The following is a 22,009-nucleotide window of genomic DNA, read 5'->3' as shown; positions in this document are numbered from 1 at the left end:
ACTTGGCTGAAGCCGCGCCTGCGCAGGCAGTCGGCAGCGGTCAGAAACCGGGATAAGATAAGATACTGGAGAGCAGGATCCCGGTTTCTTTCGGGGTACTCCAGCTAGCATAATCGGGTTTTTCAAAACCGGGATAAGGGCTTATCCAGGTTTCTGAAATCGGGATATCATGTTTACATGCGCAAACACAAGAACGGGATACTTCAAAAACCCGATCATAACCGGGATACTCAAGTCCATGTAAACGCAGTCAGTATTGTGTTTCATCAAGAGACAGACAGCAGCAAAACAGACGTTTGTTTATATGAAAATATCACAGATTATTACTTTAAAAAGCCATAACTCTGTATCAGTTGAAACCAGTCTGAACTGGAACATGCCCAGCAGTGGGACGAGCAGATTTTTGCTGCCTGCGGCTCCGTCACTTGCGATGTAAATATTGACAGCAGAGCTGCAGCGGCCGCAGCCTGACAGACACACTGAGCGGCCAGCAGAGCGGCAGCAGGGACAGATCAGGAACAGATGTCTGTTCTGATGTTCAGACCAGCAGCAGAGCCGCCCGTCTGCCACTGTGAGCACCAGCACCAGGCAGGAGGGTCAGTCCCTGTCCCAGGACTAGTCTCACTCTTGGTCTTGTTCTTACTCCTGTTCTTATTTACTCCTTATTCTGACTCTTATTCTTATTCTTACTCTTACTCTTACTTATTCTTGTTCTTATTCGCTTTGTAATCGCTTCTTATTCTTCTTATTATCACCTCTTATTCGCACTTATTCTTACTCTTGTTCTTGTTCTTCTTCTTATTAGCTTCATATTTGATTCTTCTTCTTCTTCTTCTTATTATTATTCATTGGTTATCCTTCCTCTTATCTCTTATTCTCATTCTAATTCGCTTTATTCAGTGTTTTCACTCATACTGGTGTCCTGTAGATATTCAATTCTTGTATTTATCAACTCACTAATTATTTATTTATTATCTTTACTGTAATTATCAGCAGACATTATCAAAAATATTTCAGCCGTCTGGGACCAAACCAAAGTATTGTTAATGTCATGTAAAATGTCAAAAGATACATCTTAAAATCGACCCAGATACAGGTGAGCATGTCAAAGTCCTGCTCCTCTATGTGACAAACTGCAGGACAGAAGCTTAATGGAGATCCATTCTTCCCTTGTGACTGTCTGAGTCCGTCAGCAGGACTCATTAGTGCACTGATTTTTAACCTGTTTGGTGCCGTGGTGCACTTCAGCAAAACAGAAAAACTCACCTGTACAGCAAGTTACTGATTACTTGCAATGAGGCAGTGGGACAGAAAATTCATCCGTGCAGAGAAAAGTCCCATAAATCTACAAACCTACAGCAGTAAATTCAAAAACAATAGATCAATACTTTTGTTATTGTTGTCTATTAATTTATGCATTATTTAATAGTCATCTTTATAAACTATTAAATAATGTATAAATGAATACCTTAGTTAACATGAACACCATAAGTAAATGATTACCAGACACATTAGTTAACTGTTAACTTAGTGACCCTTATTGTAAAGTGTTACCCCTTATGTTTCCCTCTATGTATTCTGCCATTTTCAACAGCATGCAAAAATCTTCTGTTTTATATTTAACCTTCTAATTTCTATTTAGTTATTTGTTGATTTGTTTGTTTGTACTCTAATTGACAGCTGACATTATCTACTTCATGTCAAAAAAATACATGGATATCAATAGGAAAAAGTCTCACCAGCTAATTGTGCAAACTCACGTAGGCTTTTGTCTTTTCTGAGCGTTGTGATGAAGTCCAGAGTTTGTGCTTAATGCAGATCCATCCTTCCTCCTGCCTGGCTGTCAGTCAGCAGTCTGCTGTACTGCACCGGCTTTTAACCTGTTTGCTGCCGTGATACAAAACAGACAATTTTACAGCACAGCTAATTATTTTACTTGCAGTGTTTGCTTGCAGTGAGGCACCGGCACACAAAATCATTCATTAAACACAAACATTACATGAATCTTTATTTAAGTAAGTAAGTAAGTAACTTTATTTATATAGCACCTTTCGAGATCAGAGACGTCACAAAGTGCTTCCCAGAGGAAATAAAGCATAAACATACATACAGACATAAAACACAATAAAAAGACAAAAAAAAAACAATGAAAACAAAAGTAAATCGAAAATTGCTAGTTCTCTTGTATTTAAACATACAAGAGAACTAGCACAAAACAATAGGCTGCTGAACTACCTAACTATGACCAATCTTTACGGTCTATAAAGCTCTTTGTTGGGTTTTTTGTATGTAAAGCATTTTGTAACTGAAAAGAGAAACTCAAAACTGCATCAACCGAAAATCCAAGCCCCGCCCACACTGTGTGATTGACAGGTGATCTCTGGGAAAGTGCAGTGCAGAAACACCACAGCGATGAACACCGAGCAACAAAAATTGAGACGAAATAAATAAACCAAAAAAAAAAGTATCTTTGAGGATTACCACTTTAATTCTGAGAAAATACAGCAGTTATGTCCGACATGGATTTTAGATTAGATTAGATTAGATTTTATTTCGAACATGTTAAAAAAGTAAAAAAAATATAAGTGAGAAAAACAAAACAAAAATAACCACTAAAAATGAACAGCAAACATATACATCAAACTCTAAATAAACAACATAAATAAATATTTAATGTCCGAAAAGGAGTAGGAAGAAGTGAATACTTATCATCATCGATCATGATTTTCGAGTGAGTTCCAGCACACAGGCCGAGCAGCGGGGTGTTGTGGGATCTCTGCGGATGCTGCCGCGTGTTCGACCGGTGTAACGTGTAGTCATCTTTGAAGTTCAGAATACCTCAGAGAGAGGGTGGAGTAACAAGTGTGAGCCTCACAGGTGGAGCTGCACAGGCCTACACAAACCTCCCACTCAGCACAGAGGATGAGCAGGATGCATCAGCAGCCATCCAGATACAAGAGGGAGACGCTACAGCAGACCGAACGCTGACGCAACGCAACGAGGGAGCTGTGAAGGACATCAGACTGTGTAGTGGAGCCTAAAGAGCAGCATGTAATGCCTCTGCTGCTTTTGATTCCTAATACTTCAGAACACACACTCATACACACCCACACACACACACACACACACACACACACACCTGGGAGCTTCTTTGTTCAACCAGTCTTCTCCTGTTAGCAGCTTTACTGGAGCAGTTGGGAGTTAACTGCTGTGTTAAAAAGCAAATCAGCAGCAGTTTTTGAGAGCAATTTTTTTGTTCACTTTTCCTGCTCAGGTTTTCCCAGCTGGAAAACAGTTATCTTTTTTTCATATTTATGTTTTTATTTCAACCTTTATTTATCCAGGGAAAGGCGACAGAGTGACTTTTCTAGCAATGCCCTTCTTCACAGACATACAGTAACACACATTTACAACTCGGCAGGGGTGGAAAGCTCTTTGTTGGGTTTTTGTATGTAAAGCATTTTGTAACTGAAAAGAGAAACTTCATCAACCGAAAATCCAAGCTCCGCCCACACTGTTTGATTGACAGGTGATCTCTGGGAAGTGCAGTGCAGAAACACCACAGCGATGAACACCGAGCAACAAAAATTGAGACAAAATAAATAAACAAAAAAAAGTATCTTTGGGGATTACCACTTTACTTACAACTCAGCAGGGGTGGAAAGATTACTAGAATGTCCTACTCAAGTAGAAGTACTGTTACTCTGCTGATGTTTTACTTAAGTAAGTAAAAGTACTGTCCTGAAAATCTACTGAAGTAAAAGTAAAAGTGTCTCATTTAAAAGGTCCTCAGAGTAAAAGTTCCTGAGTTCCTTTTTAGAAAAGAGAACGTTGTTAGCTGTGATTTTTTCCCTGTGATTCTAACAGGAGAGAGGTCAGAGTTCAAACTAGATTCTTTTAACTGGAAAAATAAGAAATTTCAAAATAAAGTGCGCAAACAAAGTAAAGCCAGATTTCTCTTCTCTTCCTTGCTGACTGATCTTTCACTGTGAATCGCTCCATAGTTTGTCAATTTGGACGTTTCTCCAGTTTCTGCTGCTGATGGAGAAACAAAATCTGTCCTCTGTAATGGATGGGATTTAAAATGTAGCTAAGCACAATACTTCAGTAAAAACTTACTTAAGCAAAAAAAAAAAAAAAAGACTTGAAAAAATACTCAAAAAAGCTACTCAATTACTGTAACGTGAGTAAATGTAATTAGTTCCTTCCATCTTGCAACTCAGCAGGAAGGGAGAATATTTCTTGCTCACTTTCCCTGCAGGTTTTCCCCTAATTTAAACCGCTGATCTTTCTTATTATCTTACAATTTTTTTTTTTTTTTAGTCTTAGCTTTTGTTTATTTATTGTCTGAGCAGCTTGCTCTTCCCCAGCGACGCCCTGCTTCATATTCAGTTACACACAGTCACACCTGGGAGCCCCTCAGGTTCCTCTCCCACAGTCCCCCAGCCGGTCGAGGGATTTGAACCGACAACCTCTCTGCGGCTGCTGCTGCCTCGGCCGGCTCGGTGTCTCTAAGGTTTGATCCCATCATGGCCGAGTGGGATGTTTTCCTCTGTGGATGGTGACTCATCGCTCGAGTTATTTTACAGTCTTGGTGAAATGTCTGAATGCACCAGAATGACGGTAAAATTTGTCTCTGGCTGATAAATCGGTAAAGTTCTGTAAACTTTCTGTACGTTCAGCTTCAAATTTAATTCTGTTACACTTCATGATGAATTATAAACTTCATCCACTGGATAAGTGAGTGAGCAAGTTTTAATCGAACACACAGCATCTGATTCTATATACAAAATAGCACTCAAAGTGGGTATAGTGACAAAAATGAACAGTATATGAATTATTTTCGCAGGTAAAAATTATTCTTGGCAGGTCTTTTTTTTTTGTTTACCAGACCCCAGCTGGTGAGACAAATGTTGGTACAACGTTTGGGGGAAACACTTTAGAGTACTCAGATTACTTTTTTATGGTGACTAGTAACTTCACATGTTAATTTTTTTATTTTTTATTTTTTTATTATTATTTTTCAAATTTGGTAATCTGTTATTAGTTAATTTTTACAATTAAAATGTCACTTTTTATTTTTTGTTTCATATTGTTTAATTTTTGATAGTGCAAAGGTAGAAAAACGGATCAATAACGGATCGCTATTCTTGCAAAAGTAAATTAACAAGTTACTTTTAATAAAGAGTAACTTTGCAACGTAACTAGTTACATTTTGACATCAGTAACAAAGTAAAGTAACAAATCATTGGTCTTGGTAAAATGTAAAAAGCCCTCAACTGTCACCATGACCCAGAGGTACAGAGGCCATCAAATAATTTTTCTTTCTTTCTTTATTTCTTTCTCTTTCTTTCTTTCTTTCTTTCTTTCTTTCTGTCTCTCTCACACACACAGTTTCTCATACACACACATACACACACACAGGCTCTGACTGAGGATGAATTACAATTGGATGGGGGTAGGTCTGTGTTTTCATTGTGGGGGAGGCTACATGGAGAAAGAGGAGGGAGGGAGCAGGTGTACATAAGGAATGGTGTGTGTGTGTGTGTTTGTGTGTGTGTGTGTGTGTGTGTGTGTGTATGGGGGGCTCAGAATTGGATGGGGTACAAAAGGGGGCAGAAATATGAAAAGAAAGAGAGGGAAGGGTGAAGAGAGAGTGGGGGGAGGGGATGGAGAGGTAATTTAGGTGGCATTTAAATACGCCGAGGTTTAATCTCTTTACACACACACACACACACACACACGCACACACACACCAGCGGCACTACCTCCTAACCCAGTTCCACAGTGTCTGTTCATAATTGTCTTATTCCCCCAACATAAGATCCAGCGCCAGATTGAGTTTTGCTGTGTTTGTGGATGCAGTGAAATAGAGAAAAGCTACTCTGGATTTCTGCTTCCTCAGCGGTTTATTCAGCAACGCTTCAACCTCGACTGTTTTTTTTTTCAAGCATATATTCATCATGAATACATATTTTTATTTAAATTTATTTGTCTCACCTTCTAAATTAAGCACCTGGTCGGGGCTGTTGATGTGCAGACTTTACCTTCTTGTTGCCTTTGTGCAGATATATGAGATGTGGGGTAGAGCGCTAAGACCTGGCTACACAGAGCCTGACCTCTAAAAGAGTGTGTGTGTGTGTGTGTGTGTGTGTTCCTCTGTGTGTGTGTGTTTCTGTGTGTGTGTGTGTTTCTCTGTGTGTGTGTGTGTGTGTGTGTGTGTGTGTGTCCTTGCAAACATTTTTTATATGTCTGCATGTCTGTGTATGTACGCCGGGGTACGAGGGCATTCAGTTTCAGAGGGCATTTTTCGTCTCCTTGATCTGATTTTTAGGGTCATTTCTGACCTTTTCGGAGGCAATTACACTGAAAGTGATGTTGAACTTGATGTTGAAGTGATGTTGAAAACAGAGAGACTCGTTTTTTATAATATATTGTCAGAATCTGCTTTGTCAAAGTTCTGTCTCCCACCTTTTTTCGCCTATTTACAATTATTGGTAAACGTACTATTTTCTTCATTCCATCGGCATAAGTTTCCTCCGACAGGATTTCGGTTTAATAAACATAAATAAAGCAATTCACTTAAAAAGAATTCAGCAGAATGACTAGTTTCTTTATATATTGTCAGAATCTGCTTTGTTCTCGTTCATTTATGTGCTAGAAGTGTGATTTTTAGACTGTTCCTCCATACAATGGCAGTGAATGGAGAGAGAGAAAAAAAACACAATTCTCCAGTCTCCTCTACCGGAGCAACAGATCACAGAATCACTGATTTTGGGGTTTTATCATGGAGGAAGAGACACAACCCAAGATACTACCAAAGTTCAACATCACTTAAACTATGAAATATAGATTTTCAGTGCATATTGGCAAAATAAACAATGAATTTATACCACTGAGATTTGTTTTATTTTAAATCATAATGTACCAAACATCCCACACTTCTTTCCCACTACTAGAAACTGGCGGCAGGCCTTACAGAAGAGGAAGGTGTTGTGTTTCCCTCTCTGTCCCCCAGCGGCCCATTTTTAGGTTTTTTACCATATCGGTTGTGTTGTTTTTTTGTTTTTTTTGTTGATGCAGTGGTTTGTGTTTGTGTCGGCATTTTCCTCTCCTGCTGTTTCCTCTTGCTGCTTCAGGCTGCGGACTCGCTTGTTTTCTGATCAAAATCCGCTCCGTTTTCTCTCACCCAGAATGCACTGGGAAGAATCGTGCGGTCACAGCCTGCCACAGATCAGCCGTACGGTGGCCCACAGGGGACAGAAGTCACGCTCACCCGTATATATTTGACAACTCGACAAATAAATAGTGAACAGAGTGAAATGCAATAAGGGCTTCTCTATTTTCTGTTACGTTCTGCCTCTCATCTACACATCTGTTTACAGTGTAAATGTGATATGTTATCTCTTACTTTTGTTCACAAGACATTCCATACAATATTTATGGACCTGGATGAATAATACTCGCTTCTGATCGGCACACATGAGTTTGTGTGTATGTGTGTGTGTGTGTGTGTGTGTGTGTGTGTGTGTCTTAGGCAAAAATATGAACCAGGGTTTGTGTTGATGCAGTATGCTGCCAAAGCCTTTGCATTCCTTATCATTGTATTATTATGGAAAAGGGCTAAACATTATTATTTTTTTTTATTTTTTTTTAAAGGGCAAGAGCCCTTTGAATGTTAGATTTGGTTTTTGCCATATTTGAATTTCTGTGGTTATCTTCAATATATCCAACAGCACAGGTTCCCCCTATAGAGCAGGATGATCACATTAGATTTTGGAGCACCTTGCTGCATACATTTGCATATTAATGAGGAAAAACAGTTTTTCTTGAACCTACAATAACCTCCTTAATGCTTTAGGATATGGAGTTCATATTAATACTGCACATGAGTTATGTGAAGACAAAGTGTGTTGAACACAAATATTTGCTAATTGATGCATTAATTAGCTTACTTAATGACCTTATTAGCATAACTGGTTATGTTTAATATATCATGATGATTATGGCGGGACATTAGGAAGCTTCTGTTTTCAATATTTCCCCCCAAATGCGATATTTTACCAAAACTTGTATTATTTTTTTAATAATCTTTTGCCATCCTCTTCTTTTACTGTCCCCTGCTCTACTCAGCATCTCTTTAACTATCTGCTCTCTTGGTTTATTTTATTTATTTATTTACCAGGGACAGTGCACATTAATCAACATTTCAGTTTCCACATCAATGTAAATGTGCCAGAGTTAGCTAATGAGCTAATTTTCATCTGTAGTCCCTGGGCAGGTTATTACAAATTAGTGGCCTAATGTTATCAATACAATGCTTCAGCAAGCAGTACAGTATGACACAGTACAATACAATACAATACAATACAATACAATACATAAATACATTACAAAAGTATGTAAAAACAATGAGTGTATGTAAAGGCAGTGCCAGAGATGAGGTAGTATGATTACTCGTGATTACAGGTTTGGTTTGCTTTAAGCCATCTCTTAAGTTTATGTTTAAATGTTAGGTAATTAGTGCTCTCTCTTAATTCAATAGGAAGACTATTCCAGTAGTGGGAGGCTCTGACTGAGAAGACTGTTTGCCCAAACTTGCTACGTCTGTATTTTACGACACAGTCCCCTCTGGTAGTTTCCCTTGTTGCCCTGCCACTATTATCCTTCTGATTTATAAACCGACTCATCGGGGGAGGTGCAAGCCCATGTAAGAGCTTAAAGATGAGGCAAAATGTTTAAAACTATCAAAATTAAATAAATTGTACTTTTGTACTATATGGTAATGGTGATAGCTATTGGCCTTTTGGTCAAGTGTTTTTAGTGTCTGTTTGTAAAGGGACTCAATTGGTTTCAGCGATGTCATGCTTGCTTGTGACCAGCTTGTAACACAGTATGTTATGTGGGAGATTACATGTTGAACTGTTTCCTACCGGGTTTAATGCCTTCACTTCATCTCTTTCATTGAAGATATGAGAAGTCTTACCTCTTTCTCACCTCTCCGCCTGTCCCCCCCAGGAGGGCCAGCAGCTGATCCAGGAGAAGCCGGAGCTGAGCCCGGTGGTCCGGAGGAAGCTGGGGGAGATCAGGGAGTGCTGGCAGGACCTGGAGAGCACCACCCAGGCCAAAGCCCGCCAGCTCTTCGAGGCCAACAAGGCCGACCTGCTGGTGCAGAGCTACAGCAGCCTGGACCAGAGGCTGGGCCAGCTGGAGGGGCAGCTGGCCTACGTGGACCAGGGGCAGGACCTCACCTCCGTTAACAAGCAGCTCAAAAAACTACAGGTGAAAACTACATGATTTTCATTCAACTTTCTTTCTTTCTTTCAACCGTTATTTACTCACATGCCTGTCGCTCTGTCTCTTCTGCACTGCAAGAATATTTTCTCCAAGATATAAAATAATCTCAGAATTCAGGACTACAGGAAAGAAATTTAGGAGCATGATCTATAAAAATAATGCCCATTTTATACCTTTTTTCAGTTTTCTAGGTAAAATAAAATGCCTTTTTGGGGGTATATGTCACTAAAATGGTTCTGCAGACTTGCTTCTCCCTCATGCTGTTCTGTCTACTGGCCTTTATTCATATTAGTCCAACAAGCAGCCCGAGAAATGACATGTGCCTCTGTTTCCTCTATTCCTCTATTTTTTTTAGTATTCTTCTGTCCCTCATTTAGTCTCAGAGTTTTATTATAGTGATAGTTGCAGTATGAAAACTGCTCTTACTTGCATATTTAATGTTAAAAGCCATGATTTCACAATTTCACGATTTTCATTTACCAGATTGTATTGAGATTGTTATTTTAATTTAGCATTTTTGCTCGTATAGCTGGTAATTTTATTTTTGTAGTGGCTCACTACTGTTTTATTTATAAAGGGGAAACATAACCTTTAATCTTTACTAGTTCTTATGTTTTTCTACTTGTTTTTTTGTTAACTGTGAATGTGAAACTGCAGTCCTGCTTATGAGCTGTGCTGCCGCTCTGCTGCGTTCTCTACATGTTAAGCCATTTAAGAATGAGTCATTGTTTACATTATCACTGCCACACAATAATGGTATCATCTCATTAATATTTTAACAAAACATCATGTTTGAAAATGACTAACGACAACATTTCTCACTGTGTGCCTGGAACGCTTTCAGTTCGGCTTTTCATCTCATTTCAGGCGAAGTCGGGCTCCTGCAGGCCGGAGCTTTTATTGCCACGCAGACATTAATTTTTGATTTGTGTTAATGGTTGCTGGAAACACTGTGAGCCATTTGCATTCGTGCCATCCCCAGTCAGCTTTATTTGAAGGGTTTCACTCCAAGATGCTACGTATGCCTTCTAAAAATACTGTTACTTGAAATTTATCGAGCTGTATCTTTTAAGATGCAGATGCCAACACCCTGTAGAATGTTACTATTGTTTATACTGAAGAATACACAGACTGCGGCAAATATGCTCTTTGATCAACTAACTGCTGTGTGACTAGAGGATTGGTAGCAGTTCCTTCTATGTGTGTCCAAGCTTTGATCAAGAAAAACAAGCTATGTGTTTATATTTTTCACTACCCACTGGTATTGCCTTCCATAACGTTACATTGTTTTGATGAGTTAAATGTATCGATAAAAATCAATCAAATTACCTCAGAGATTTTCAGTGGCCCCAACAATAGATGTAACCGTTCCCCAAGCATCGTTTTTTAGACTTTTATTCTTGTAGTGTTTCCAGTAAAAGTTGTAGAGAACTGGGAAGCTCTGAATGGCTGGAATCAACTTCTTCTTGTCCATTTTGCACAGAAACTATTGTTCATGAAACAAAATCACATCGGTAGGGAAACGAGGAATCGTCCACACATCAGCTGAGTTCCCCTGGGCGCTCAACTCATATAAATGTCGATAAAAATATTAATAAATATAAATATAAAGTAAATGGAAATGAATGGACTTCCACTGACTTGTTGATTATGTTGCTCACAGTGTGAACACACAGTCAGAGGTGAAACTGCTACCAATCTTCTCCTCATACACATGATGAAAAAAAGCAGCTTTTTAGCCAAAAAGTTTGTGTATTCCACAGAACCTGAATGGATAGAATGATCCTCCCACTGTTCGTTATGCTAATTTTATAGTACAGCATAAAAATAGTGATTATGGAATTTTAAGGGTTAGTTGCTATGGTGACAATGCAAGTCTGGGGCCAGTTGCATAAAGCTAGTTTATGACTAGTCTAATTAAGACTGTCTGTTACTTAAATATTACAACTGACTTATTTTGAGGTAGGATTGTTAGCCACCTTCCCCCTGGCTAATCTTGAGTTAAGAACTTTGTTGTTATGGCAACGAGTCGGCCTAACTGTCAGAGTGGGAAGTTTAAATACTGAAGCCGTTTCATACAAGATGGTAAATCTTTGGTTTTTGGAAAGAGTCTGAAGAAGACAGCGAGTCTTTAGAGACAGAAACAACCCATTAGAGATCTACAACAACCAAGAAGTAGTAGGAACAGGTAAATATAAATGTCTATAGCAAGTTTTACTTAAAGTCACATTTAAGTCTAAGACCGGGTCTATCTTTATGCAACTGGCCCCTGGGCTTAAGGCTATAAAGTGCATCACACTTGCTTGAGAACTGAGCAGATGAGTCCGTTAGCAAACTGTCAAAACTCAACTGAAAGCTAACGTTAGCGACGAGGCTAACGTTAGCTTTATCACAGACTGTACTTCTCTCTCTAATGCTAACATGCTAATGTTAGTCAACATTAGCATGTTAGCAATCCATGGCAGCAAGGAGACAGAGAAGCTGCTTTGGTTCTTGCAGTGAAACCTCTCAGCTCAGTGAGAGTGATATAAGTTGGTTTATACAGAAGCTAGCCCAATGGTTCACCTAAAAATGGCCGCCGCTCCAACCGTTGATTTGAATGGAAATGACTGTTCTATCCATTCAAATTCTGTGGTGTGTTCCTTTAAGCTAGCCGATAACTTACATAACATTCCATAAATAATAGTCCATCGGTTTTAATTTCATGCTAGTAAACGTTTTGTCATTGACTTGTCATTTTGGGATGCAACTCTTCACTTGCACTCCAATGTCTGTCCATTGGAGGAGTCGGATCCATCGCACACCAAACCTCCGGCTGGCGTTCAGATACATCCTTTCATTACTTCATCCTTTCACCAGACATCTCTCATTCTCCTCTCCCACAGCATGCCGCTTACAGCTTCCTTTAACAGGCCGCCATTAGCACTGCTTTACCACACCATCCTAACTCCAAACCAAACTCCACTACCCAGCATCCATCCTGGCAAGGGGTACAGTAAGCTTCACTACACTTCATGTCTTTCAACTGTTGTTCTTTCGCTCTTTCGGTTCATGTTTCCTCTCTGTTTTCTGTCCGTCATTGATTGAGTGATCGACTGAATTTCTTTGATCAACCGTCAATATCGGCTACCTCAAAGTCGATTATAGAATTCTAAAATATCTGCTCAACACAAGAAAAGTCATGATTTATTTCTCTTGTGATCGTTGTACCTTTAAAATGGTAACTAACTCAACAGCAGCAGATATTTGACCAATTAAAAGAAAATGCATGTTTCTCTCTAGTGATACAGTGGCTGGGAGTCACCTTCTCTTTTTGGACACACCACAAACTATGACTGACCTTTTTATTGTGTGTGTACAATATGTGAAAAATAAGTATAGTTTGTACATTGTTAACTTTTTAAATAAGACACTAACCCATCCAGGTATTTGCAGATCGCATCTAATTGGCTAGCATTGCTACCTGTCTATCTAAATGCCTGTTAGCGCTTGCTAGCAAAATTTTCCGTTTTTATCATTTTTTACAGCAGCCAAAAATGTTTGAGTCAACATAGCCATCATCATGGCAGGCCAGCTACTGTTCCACTTTTCTACATCGAAATGTAAAAGCATGTGTTTGATTTGGATGTGAAACTCCTGCTTAGTGCTTTCTCTCCACATGTAAGCCAACCTATACAACCTCAATACTACAATGTGGAGTTAAATAGACTAAAGCTACAACTTCAGGGTATCTGTAGGTCCTTAAAACGTCTGAAACCATTTAAAATTATTTAAATATAAGGCCTTTAGCTGGTAGTAGTGTGTTTTATTTTCTTATGTTGTATTTCATAACTTGCACTTATAGTTGATCGCAGGAAGCTTGAATCATATCCACAGTGTTAATACAATATGCTAAACATCACATCTGCTTTAATGAACACACTTGGGCATCCTGTCCCTAAACGTTTAATTTCCTAGTGTCCTTTTTGTTATACTGCTCATTTATAGTTTCAGAACTTTCATCAGCTATTATATGTTTTTATGTTTTTGACCAATGTTTGGTTCTTTATTTTGGTTTTTGAGTTTGTCTTAAATCCAATTCCAGGTAGCATTAAAAAAAAAAAAAAAAAGGTAGTCTTAAATTCAGCTCTCTAAAACCTGCAGATACCCTGAACTTCAAACTTTTCCTCTAATATGAAAGCGGCTGCTCCAATATAAACACACATTCCTCCTCAGTTCAGCCGCTCAGGACAACAAGTTCACTCTCTCCCTACATTTGTATGAGCTGTAATCAAATCAGCAATGACAAACTACTCATTTCTGCATTTCTATCATCCTCTCCCCGTCTCACTCATCCCATCTTCTTCTTCTCTTCCGTGGGAAACCATTCTTCACTCACCTCCACCCAATTTACTACCTGCTCTCTTCCTCTCTCACCTGCCTCAACCCTCCTCTCCTAACCTACATCCCTCCCTCTTTTTTGATTACTCCCTCCTCCTCTACCTCCTCCTCCTCCTCCCCCCAGACCATGGAGTGCCAGATGGAGGAGTGGTATAAGGAGGTGGGGGACCTCCAGGTGCAGGCGGCCTCCATGCCCCAGCAGGGGCAGGTGAAGGAGACGGTTGCCGAGCGACAGGCCGCCGTGGAGACCAGGATGGTGCGTCTGATCGAGCCGCTGAAGGAGAGGCGGCGCATCCTGCTGGCGTCCAAAGAGGTTCACCAGGTGGGGCGGGACCTGGAGGACGAGATCGTGAGTAGGACAGCCGACACACACACACACACACACATACACACATACATAGAGATGCACACACACCCACAGACATGTACACACTCACACGCATACATACACACATAGACAGAAAGTCTCATATACATGCATACACACGTAAACATGTATTATACGTGAATACACCTGCTTTAAGTCACATGCAGGTCACACACACACACACATACACATACACACACACAGTCACACACACACACACACACACACACACATACAGCACACCCACAGGTCTCAGACATGCTCACACTGTCACAAACATTCTCTCTCTTTCTGTCACACACACACACACACACACAGACAAACAAACACACACAGACAGACATGCACACTCTTTTTTTCCCTGTCTTTCTCTGTCTCACACACACACACACACACACACACATTCTAACTCCCCTGCTGTGTGTGTGTGTGTTGTGGTTGTAGCTGTGGGTGCAGGAGCGCCTCCCCATGGCCACCTGTCAGGAGCACGGCTCCAGCCTGCAGGCCGTCCAGCAGCTCATGAAGAAGAACCAGGTAGGGAGGCAGACCAGTCGGTTCTGACCCAAAACAACTGAACAACGATTCAGACTCTCCTTCACTATCAGGTTTCAAAAAAGCTCTCAATACTCACCTGTTCTTCACCAGTAGCCTTTAATATATTATTTTCTCTCTTGGTCGCCTCCATTTTCTTTCAGTTTAATATTAAATTGTACTTATTTTTTTTCTGTGAAGTGTCTTTGAGTACCCTGAAAAGTGCTATGCAAATAACATGTAATATTATTATTGTTACTATTGAAGTTTGGTGCCCCCTGTTGAAACACTTTTGCCCAACTACTGGTTTGAACTGAAATCATCACTTCAATGGTGAAAGTGATTGACTTAATTCTAACTCAAATTCTGTGTAATATCTCATATTTATATGGAGTAAATACATTTTGGATTGTGGATTTAATAGCAGTAAATCCCCTTTCCTCCTTTTACTCCAGTAAATCTTGACTGTAGAGGCTCATGCACACCTTCAGTTTCTTGTAGACAGGTGCGTAGGAGGAAATGTCCATAGGCAAGAGAAGAGAGAATTCTCCAGTAAATCAGTAAATCTCTGTATCGTTCTCATCTTTCAAACAACATAGAAAAGACTCAACACGGTCTCTCCTCTCCTCCTATTCTCCTGCAGACCCTGCAGAGGGAGCTGCAGGGCCACAGGAGCAGGATAGAGGACGTCCTGGAGCGGGCGGGGATCATCGCCTCCATCCGCAGCCCCGAAGCGGACTGCGTCCGGGCGGGACAGGACCAGCTGGCCCAGCTGTGGGCTCTGCTGTGGGCCGAGACGGAGAGGAGGCAGCTGGTCCTGGACGCCATGTACCAGGCCCAGCAGTACTACTTCGACACGGCCGAGGTGGAGGCCTGGCTCAGCGAGCAGGAGCTGCACATGATGAACGAAGAGAAGGGCAAGGTGTGTGTGTGTGTGTGTGTTAGTCTGACAGTCACTGTTGGGCTTGTTACTCAAGAAAAGTAACAAATTAGTCATTATTCACTGAATTGAAAAGATGCTATATGTAGCATTTTTAAATCAATAAATCATTATCACATTAATTTTGTGAGATTATTGTAATTACCGTAAACAAACCAGAACATCAGTGGTCAGCCTGTCAGCCTCTATCAGCCTCTACTCTGCATCCTCCATTGTTTCTCCACCTGGTGGATCTGGAGGGAAATCTGCTGGATCGCTTTACGGCCCAAAACAGGAAGAGGTTCTGTTCTTCCAGAGCAAACAGAGCTAAAGCTTTCAGAGTTTCTGGCAGAAGATGGTGGAAGGAGAGAAACCCAGTCAGAAGTCGTTGCATAGTTTGACTTATTCTAGAAAAACTGACTTTTAGGAAACACAAAGTTTTCATCTGACATCATCAGTAATGCTGTAAGAATTTCATCTCATTCAGTTGGACCTTCAATTTAAAAACGTCTGTTCACTGCTTGTGTATAGAAACAGGATTGGGCATTTGTGTGTATGTGAGACCAGAGAGTGTTATTATTTTTAAAGCGAAACTCTTCCTCTGCCTTGTCCTCGTCCCATCAGGACGAGCCGAGCACGCTGCAGCTGCTGAAGAAGCACTTGGTCCTGGAGCAGACCATCGAGGATTACGCCGAGACCATCGGCCTGCTGTCGCAGCAGTGCAGACAGCTGCTGGAGATGGGGCATCCAGACTGGTGAGGAAGTAAACACACACACATGTAGTGTTAGTGTCACAAAATTAATGACGAAAATGCTCCTGATTTCTGCACCAGGACGACATTCATTTCATTCTATTCATTCTCTTAATGACAAAAATATGACAAAAGTATAACAATGCGGGAGATCATTGTCATAACTATCCATGAAAATATGCTGTTTTGTTAAATGAACGTAGTTTGTAGTGTGTCCAATCACAGATGTGCAGTTACTCTTGCGTGCTTCTCATTGGAGATAATGATCACAGACATGTATTAACATACAGTGTGCAATGCCTGATTATCTATTCCCAAAAATATCAGACAGCTCCCTGATGTAGATTTGTGCAGCTCTCAGATCAGCCGATAAATTGTTGTTGCAAATGCAGTGGTGCTAATTTTTCTCATCTACAGTTAAATAGCTGCACACATGCACACACAAACTCGCAAACATCTTGCTGGTTATTTGACCAGACGAGAAGGAATTTGGAGACTCAACTGTTGTTTCACAAAAGAAAAGAGCCAGGCGTTTGTTTAATACAAAGTAAATGTATGGGAAATGAAAGATGGGGAAGAGCAACACTTGCAGTACTGAGAACAAAGATTTATCATTAAAAACCAACACATTTCGGCATGTGGTCTTCATCAGGGAGTGTCGTTTGTTGTTTGGTGTTTTTGACGAACCCTGACGACGGCCATGTGCCAAAACCTCATAATACCGGAATACCGGAATACAGGAATAACGTTTCAAATTTTTAAAATGAAAGATGACAGTAAACAACACTCTACATAAACATATTTGATGTTATACTCATCAGGAAAACCCTTAAGGCGCTTGCCAAAGACAGAATAGTTTCCTCCTTCACAGCGTGCAGCCGAGCCACAGAAAGCTCCATATTGATTATTCAAGATGTGTCAATCCATTGAGATTGTATGTGGTGGTTTCCAACAAAGTGCCTCCAAAGTGCATCCTTTCTCCAACCTGGTCTCCTGAAATTTCATGAAATAAGAACAAAGCCTTAAAATGCAAATACGAACTCTGTGCATGAAAAGTGAGAGAAATATGTGTTCCCACCATATGAGGATTACGTGAAGGAGATAAGCAGGAAGTAGTGTGACATTGAAATAGAGCAGTGGAAAGTAAAGGTGTTATGGTCGGGGTGATGGATGGGTGTAAACATTTGCCTCCTACTCTGACGACCCAGGTTCGATTCTCAAGTTATACTAAGAAGATTTCTATCATATCAAGTGTTTTTTATATTTTAACCATGACCAAAGCATTTCCCTAACCTTAAAGGTCCCATATGGTGTAAAACAGGATTTCCCTTGCCTCTGTGATTATAAAGGAGTTGGATGGTCTATCTAAACATGGTGAAACTATCAAAACACACGGTCACCAACTAAATCCACACAATCCATATTAGAAAAGCGAGCCTCTAAACGAGCCGTTTGGACTTCCGTAACTTTGTGGCGTCACAAAGGTTCGCTCATTATCATTTCTGTAAGAAATAATAGACTAACAAAGTGTTTTTTTCAAAGCGGTTGAGCGGTTGTGATTGTTTATTAACCGGAGAGTTTTCCCTACCTGTAGCTGCCGGGCCGTGCTGTCTCACGTTACGCTCTTGAAATGGTTAACCAATCAGAACAGAGGGGTCGTTAATATTAATGAGCCTTAAAGACACAGCGACAGAAACAGCCTGTTCTTGGTAAGGCTCAGAGAGATGCTGGAAAATGAACGTGTAAAAATGGATTGAGAGTGTTTTTTGTACATGACACCACACACACAGCTTTGAATGGACCTCAAGACACGAAATGAACACTGGAACGTGGAGAATATGGGACCTTTAACCAAAGGTGCTTTAGTTGCCTAGACTTAAAGTTAAAGGTTAGTCAACCTTTAACTGAAATGGCGTGTCCAATTCGTGGGGGGGAAATTCTAGGAACATAATCTTCACATGATTCGTGTCCACATCACATAATCACATAATCATTTTTCATCAATTTGTGCTTCTGAAACCTATTTCCCTGTCAGAAAGGACTGAGGGTGAATGCTAAACTCTCGTCTGTTTTTCAGTATGTGGCCTGACACACTTCCCCCTCTCTCTCCTCTCTCTCCTCTCTCTCCTCTCTCTCTCCCCACAGCGAGCAGATCAGTAAGCGCCAGTCGCAGATCGACCGCCTGTACGTGTCTCTGAAGGACCTGGTGGAGGAGAGGAAGAGCCGCCTGGAGCAGCAGTACTGGCTCTACCAGCTCAACAGGGAGGTGGACGAGCTGGAGCAGTGGATCGCTCAGAGGGAGGTGGTGGCCAGCTCACCCGAGCTGGGCCAAGACTACGAGCACGTCACCGTGAGTAACAGATGAGTCAGCGCGGACGGATACGTGATTTAGAAACACTTGTATAGGTCACTGCTCGGTTATAGCGGTTCAGTCAGGATAACTCAGGAATTAAAGGTGCTGCGTGTAGCATTTTAGTATTAATAAATCATTATCACATTAAATATCTCCATGAGATAAAGCTAAATTAAATTGGCAACATATTTTCTTTTCCTCTCTAATTTTCTCTCCCTCCTCACCTCCACCCCCCCCCCCCCCCCCCCCTCACCCCCACCCCCACCCCGCCTCCAGGTCCTGCAGGAGAAGTTCACGGAGTTTGCGTCGGAGACGGGCAGCGTGGGTCAGGAGCGGGTGACGGCCGTCAACCAGATGGTGGACGAGCTCATCGACTACGGCCACGCCGAGGCCGCCACCATCGCCGAGTGGAAGGACGGGGTGAACGAGGCCTGGGCCGACCTGCTGGAGCTCATGGAGACCCGGGCGCAGATGCTGGCCGCCTCACACCAGCTGCACAAGTTCTTCTCCGACTGCAGAGAGGTGCGTTGTATAGAACTAAGATACATACAGTATGTACTGTATATAGCTGAACTGGAGCCAGACTGGTGTTTTGTAATGATACAGTATGATACAATACTGAACAATACAATGCAATGCTATATGATATGATATGATAATATACAATATGATATATGAAATGATACAATACTGTACTGTATGATACAATGCAATGCTATATGATACAATATAATAATAATAATATGATATGATACTATGATACAATATGGTGTGATACTATAAGATCCAATATGATACGATACAATGCAATATGATACAATATGGTGTGATACTATAAGATCCAATATGATACGATACAATGCAATATGATACAACACAGTATGATTCCATAAAATGCAATGTTATGATACAATGCAATACAATACAACACAATATGATATATAATATGATATGATACAGTATGTTACAATATGATGTGATGCTATACACTACAAGACGATACAATGCTACATGATATGATTCAATGCGATACGATACATTACGACACGATAACATACGATACGATATGATAACATACGATATGACATGATACAATGCGATATGATACGATACGATATGCTACATTATATTATACGAAGCAATACTATACAACATGATACAATACAATACAATATGATACAATACAATACAATATGATACAATACAATTACAAAAGAAAAATTTAGTTTGCAAGGCCAGAACAGTATGCATCATACACAGCAGTGGATGATATACAACACTCTACGTCCCTGTGTGTGTGTGTGTGTGTGTGTGAGAGAGAGAGAGAGAGAGAGAGAGAGAGAGAGAGAGATACACAGACAAACTAAAAGGCCAGTGCATTGAATACAACTTAACTCAGTTTTGAGCTCACTTATAAGATACAATATGATACAATAACACTCTTTTGCCTGAAACATTTACTCTGCATCTTAAGCGGTTCTATTGTGCATAATTTACATGGCATTTATTTACACAGATGCTACAGCTCAGATATCAGATAAAATACAGAGGTTACATACTTTCTTTCTGCCACGTACGCATTGCAACCTCCTCTGTGTTTTTTTGTTTTCCCAGGTTTTGGCCCAGATTGAGGACAAACACCGGAGGCTGCCGGAGGTGCGAGCTCGCCAGGGTGGCACTGCCAACACTAGCACCCTGCAGAGACTCATGCACAGCTTCGAGCACGACATACAGCTGCTGGTCACGCAGGTACGACAAGGACACGCCTGTGCTCAGACAGCACGCAGAATTACTCACGCTTCAGTGTTCAGTGGCCTCAAGAAGCATGCTGGGTAAACACAAAGACCTTCCCTCAGTGATGAAATGGTCTGCAGAGCTTTTTCTGGCAAAAATATCAGTCAACTTGCTTCCTAGTGGGCAAGTTCAATACTAGATTTAGCTATTTTTAACCCGGGGAATGTTTGCTCAACATGCATACTCTCTCTCAGCAACGCCCTGCTTCACATTTATAATGATAATAATAATAATAATAATACAATTTATTTATATAGCACTTTTCAAAACAAAGCTACAAAGTGCTTTACAGTGAAGAAATTACAATGAGTTACAATGAGTCAATATCATATATATAAGGAAATAAAAGCAATAAAAACATAGGCTACATTTAAAATGAGACACTGAGAAAAAGTACCAAATTAGAACAAAAGAGCAAATTATAAGAAGGCCTTTTCAAAAATACAGTTACACACATTCATACCTGGGAGCTGCCTGATCTGGAGTTGAAGACGATCATTTTGAATCATTAAGACGGCGGTGATTAGCTTTTTTTTGTCTCTTCGCGCATCGATTGGAACTGGATACAGAGCAGGAAAAAACGCTCCTCACAGCAGAACTGAGAACCAGAATCCTTTGCTGCATCAGGACTTTGTGTTGGTGTTTGATTTACTTTGACTTAATTGTCTGTGTCTGTGTAACAATGTGTAGTTTGATTAACCATTCCGTTAATCTGTTTTAATTGTGCCAGAGGTGAACCCAAAGACAACAGACAACATTCTATTCTATTCTATTCTATTCTATTCTATTCTATTCTATTCTACAGACTGTCTCGTGTTGTAGATATTGTTATAACTGCAAGTGAATAATTTGTAATGAATTCGTAATCATTATTGTTATTTTAAAACAGTACTTTGGAAACATGTCTCAAATACCATGCCGATAAAGTCTAATGAGAATCAAAATCTCTAGTTCGTTGTGAGTCTGTGAGTTTGAATCTTCACAGCAAAACTAGATTCTGAGTCGGCACTTAATTTTGCTTCATCTCCTCTCTGCCACGCACCTGGGCCACAGAAACATTACAGTGTACTGAAGACCAACGCAGAACCACAGCTGCTCCACGTCAGCTCCAGCGACAAAGCCCTGACTGTGTGGCGCTGACGTCCGTCGGAGCAGCTGTGTTTTTTTGCGTCACTTGCAAAACAAACCCTCTCTCTTTACACTTTAAAATGTCTGTCCCTTCCTTGTTGGGCTTAACGTTTCTGTGACCCCGCTCTCCCTCTCTGCCAGGTGCGCCAGCTGCAGGAGAGCGCGGCCCAGCTGAGGACGGTGTACGCCGGGGAGAAGGCCGAAGCCATCGCCTGCCGCGAGCACGAAGTGATGCAGTGCTGGAAGGAGCTGCTGACTTCCTGCGAGGAGTGCCGCGTGCAGATCACCACGGCGACGGACAAGCTGAGGTTCTTCGGCATGGTCCGAGATCAGATCATGTGGATGGAGTCCATCATCTGCCAGATAGGGACAGGAGAGAAGCCCAGGTACCTGTCTGCACTGCAGGAGAGGATTTATGGAGGAAAACAAAACCTGTGTCAACCTCACTATTAAACCAAGCTGGTTGGAATATGAAGGTATTCACAGGA

At 40.8% G+C, this 22,009-nt stretch overlaps 1 protein-coding gene across 1 annotated transcript in view; it reads left to right on the top strand.

Annotated features, from left to right (window-relative positions):
- Positions 1 to 22,009, top strand: part of LOC139659137 (spectrin beta chain, non-erythrocytic 4-like) — a gene marked incomplete at its 5' end in the record, with an annotated part of 72,584 nt that overhangs the window by 37,243 nt on the left and 13,332 nt on the right. Inside the window, 9 exons of the mRNA XM_071537360.1 lie at positions 9,019 to 9,282; positions 13,802 to 14,026; positions 14,489 to 14,578; positions 15,219 to 15,497; positions 16,119 to 16,249; positions 18,392 to 18,596; positions 18,876 to 19,121; positions 20,214 to 20,348; positions 21,663 to 21,907. Coding sequence (XP_071393461.1) covers positions 9,019 to 9,282; positions 13,802 to 14,026; positions 14,489 to 14,578; positions 15,219 to 15,497; positions 16,119 to 16,249; positions 18,392 to 18,596; positions 18,876 to 19,121; positions 20,214 to 20,348; positions 21,663 to 21,907 — 1,820 coding nt within the window. The remainder of the gene's footprint in view (positions 1 to 9,018; positions 9,283 to 13,801; positions 14,027 to 14,488; positions 14,579 to 15,218; positions 15,498 to 16,118; positions 16,250 to 18,391; positions 18,597 to 18,875; positions 19,122 to 20,213; positions 20,349 to 21,662; positions 21,908 to 22,009) is intronic.

Source organism: Centroberyx affinis, unplaced genomic scaffold (assembly GCF_046629955.1).
Source record: "Centroberyx affinis isolate AG114_WGS23_722 - 3 ecotype Tasmania unplaced genomic scaffold, CSIRO-AGI_Caff_v1 ptg003021l_1, whole genome shotgun sequence".
Taxonomy (NCBI): domain Eukaryota; kingdom Metazoa; phylum Chordata; class Actinopteri; order Beryciformes; family Berycidae; genus Centroberyx; species Centroberyx affinis.
The sequence above is the reverse complement of the archived record's forward strand: the minus strand, read 5'-3'. Positions and strand labels throughout refer to the sequence as shown.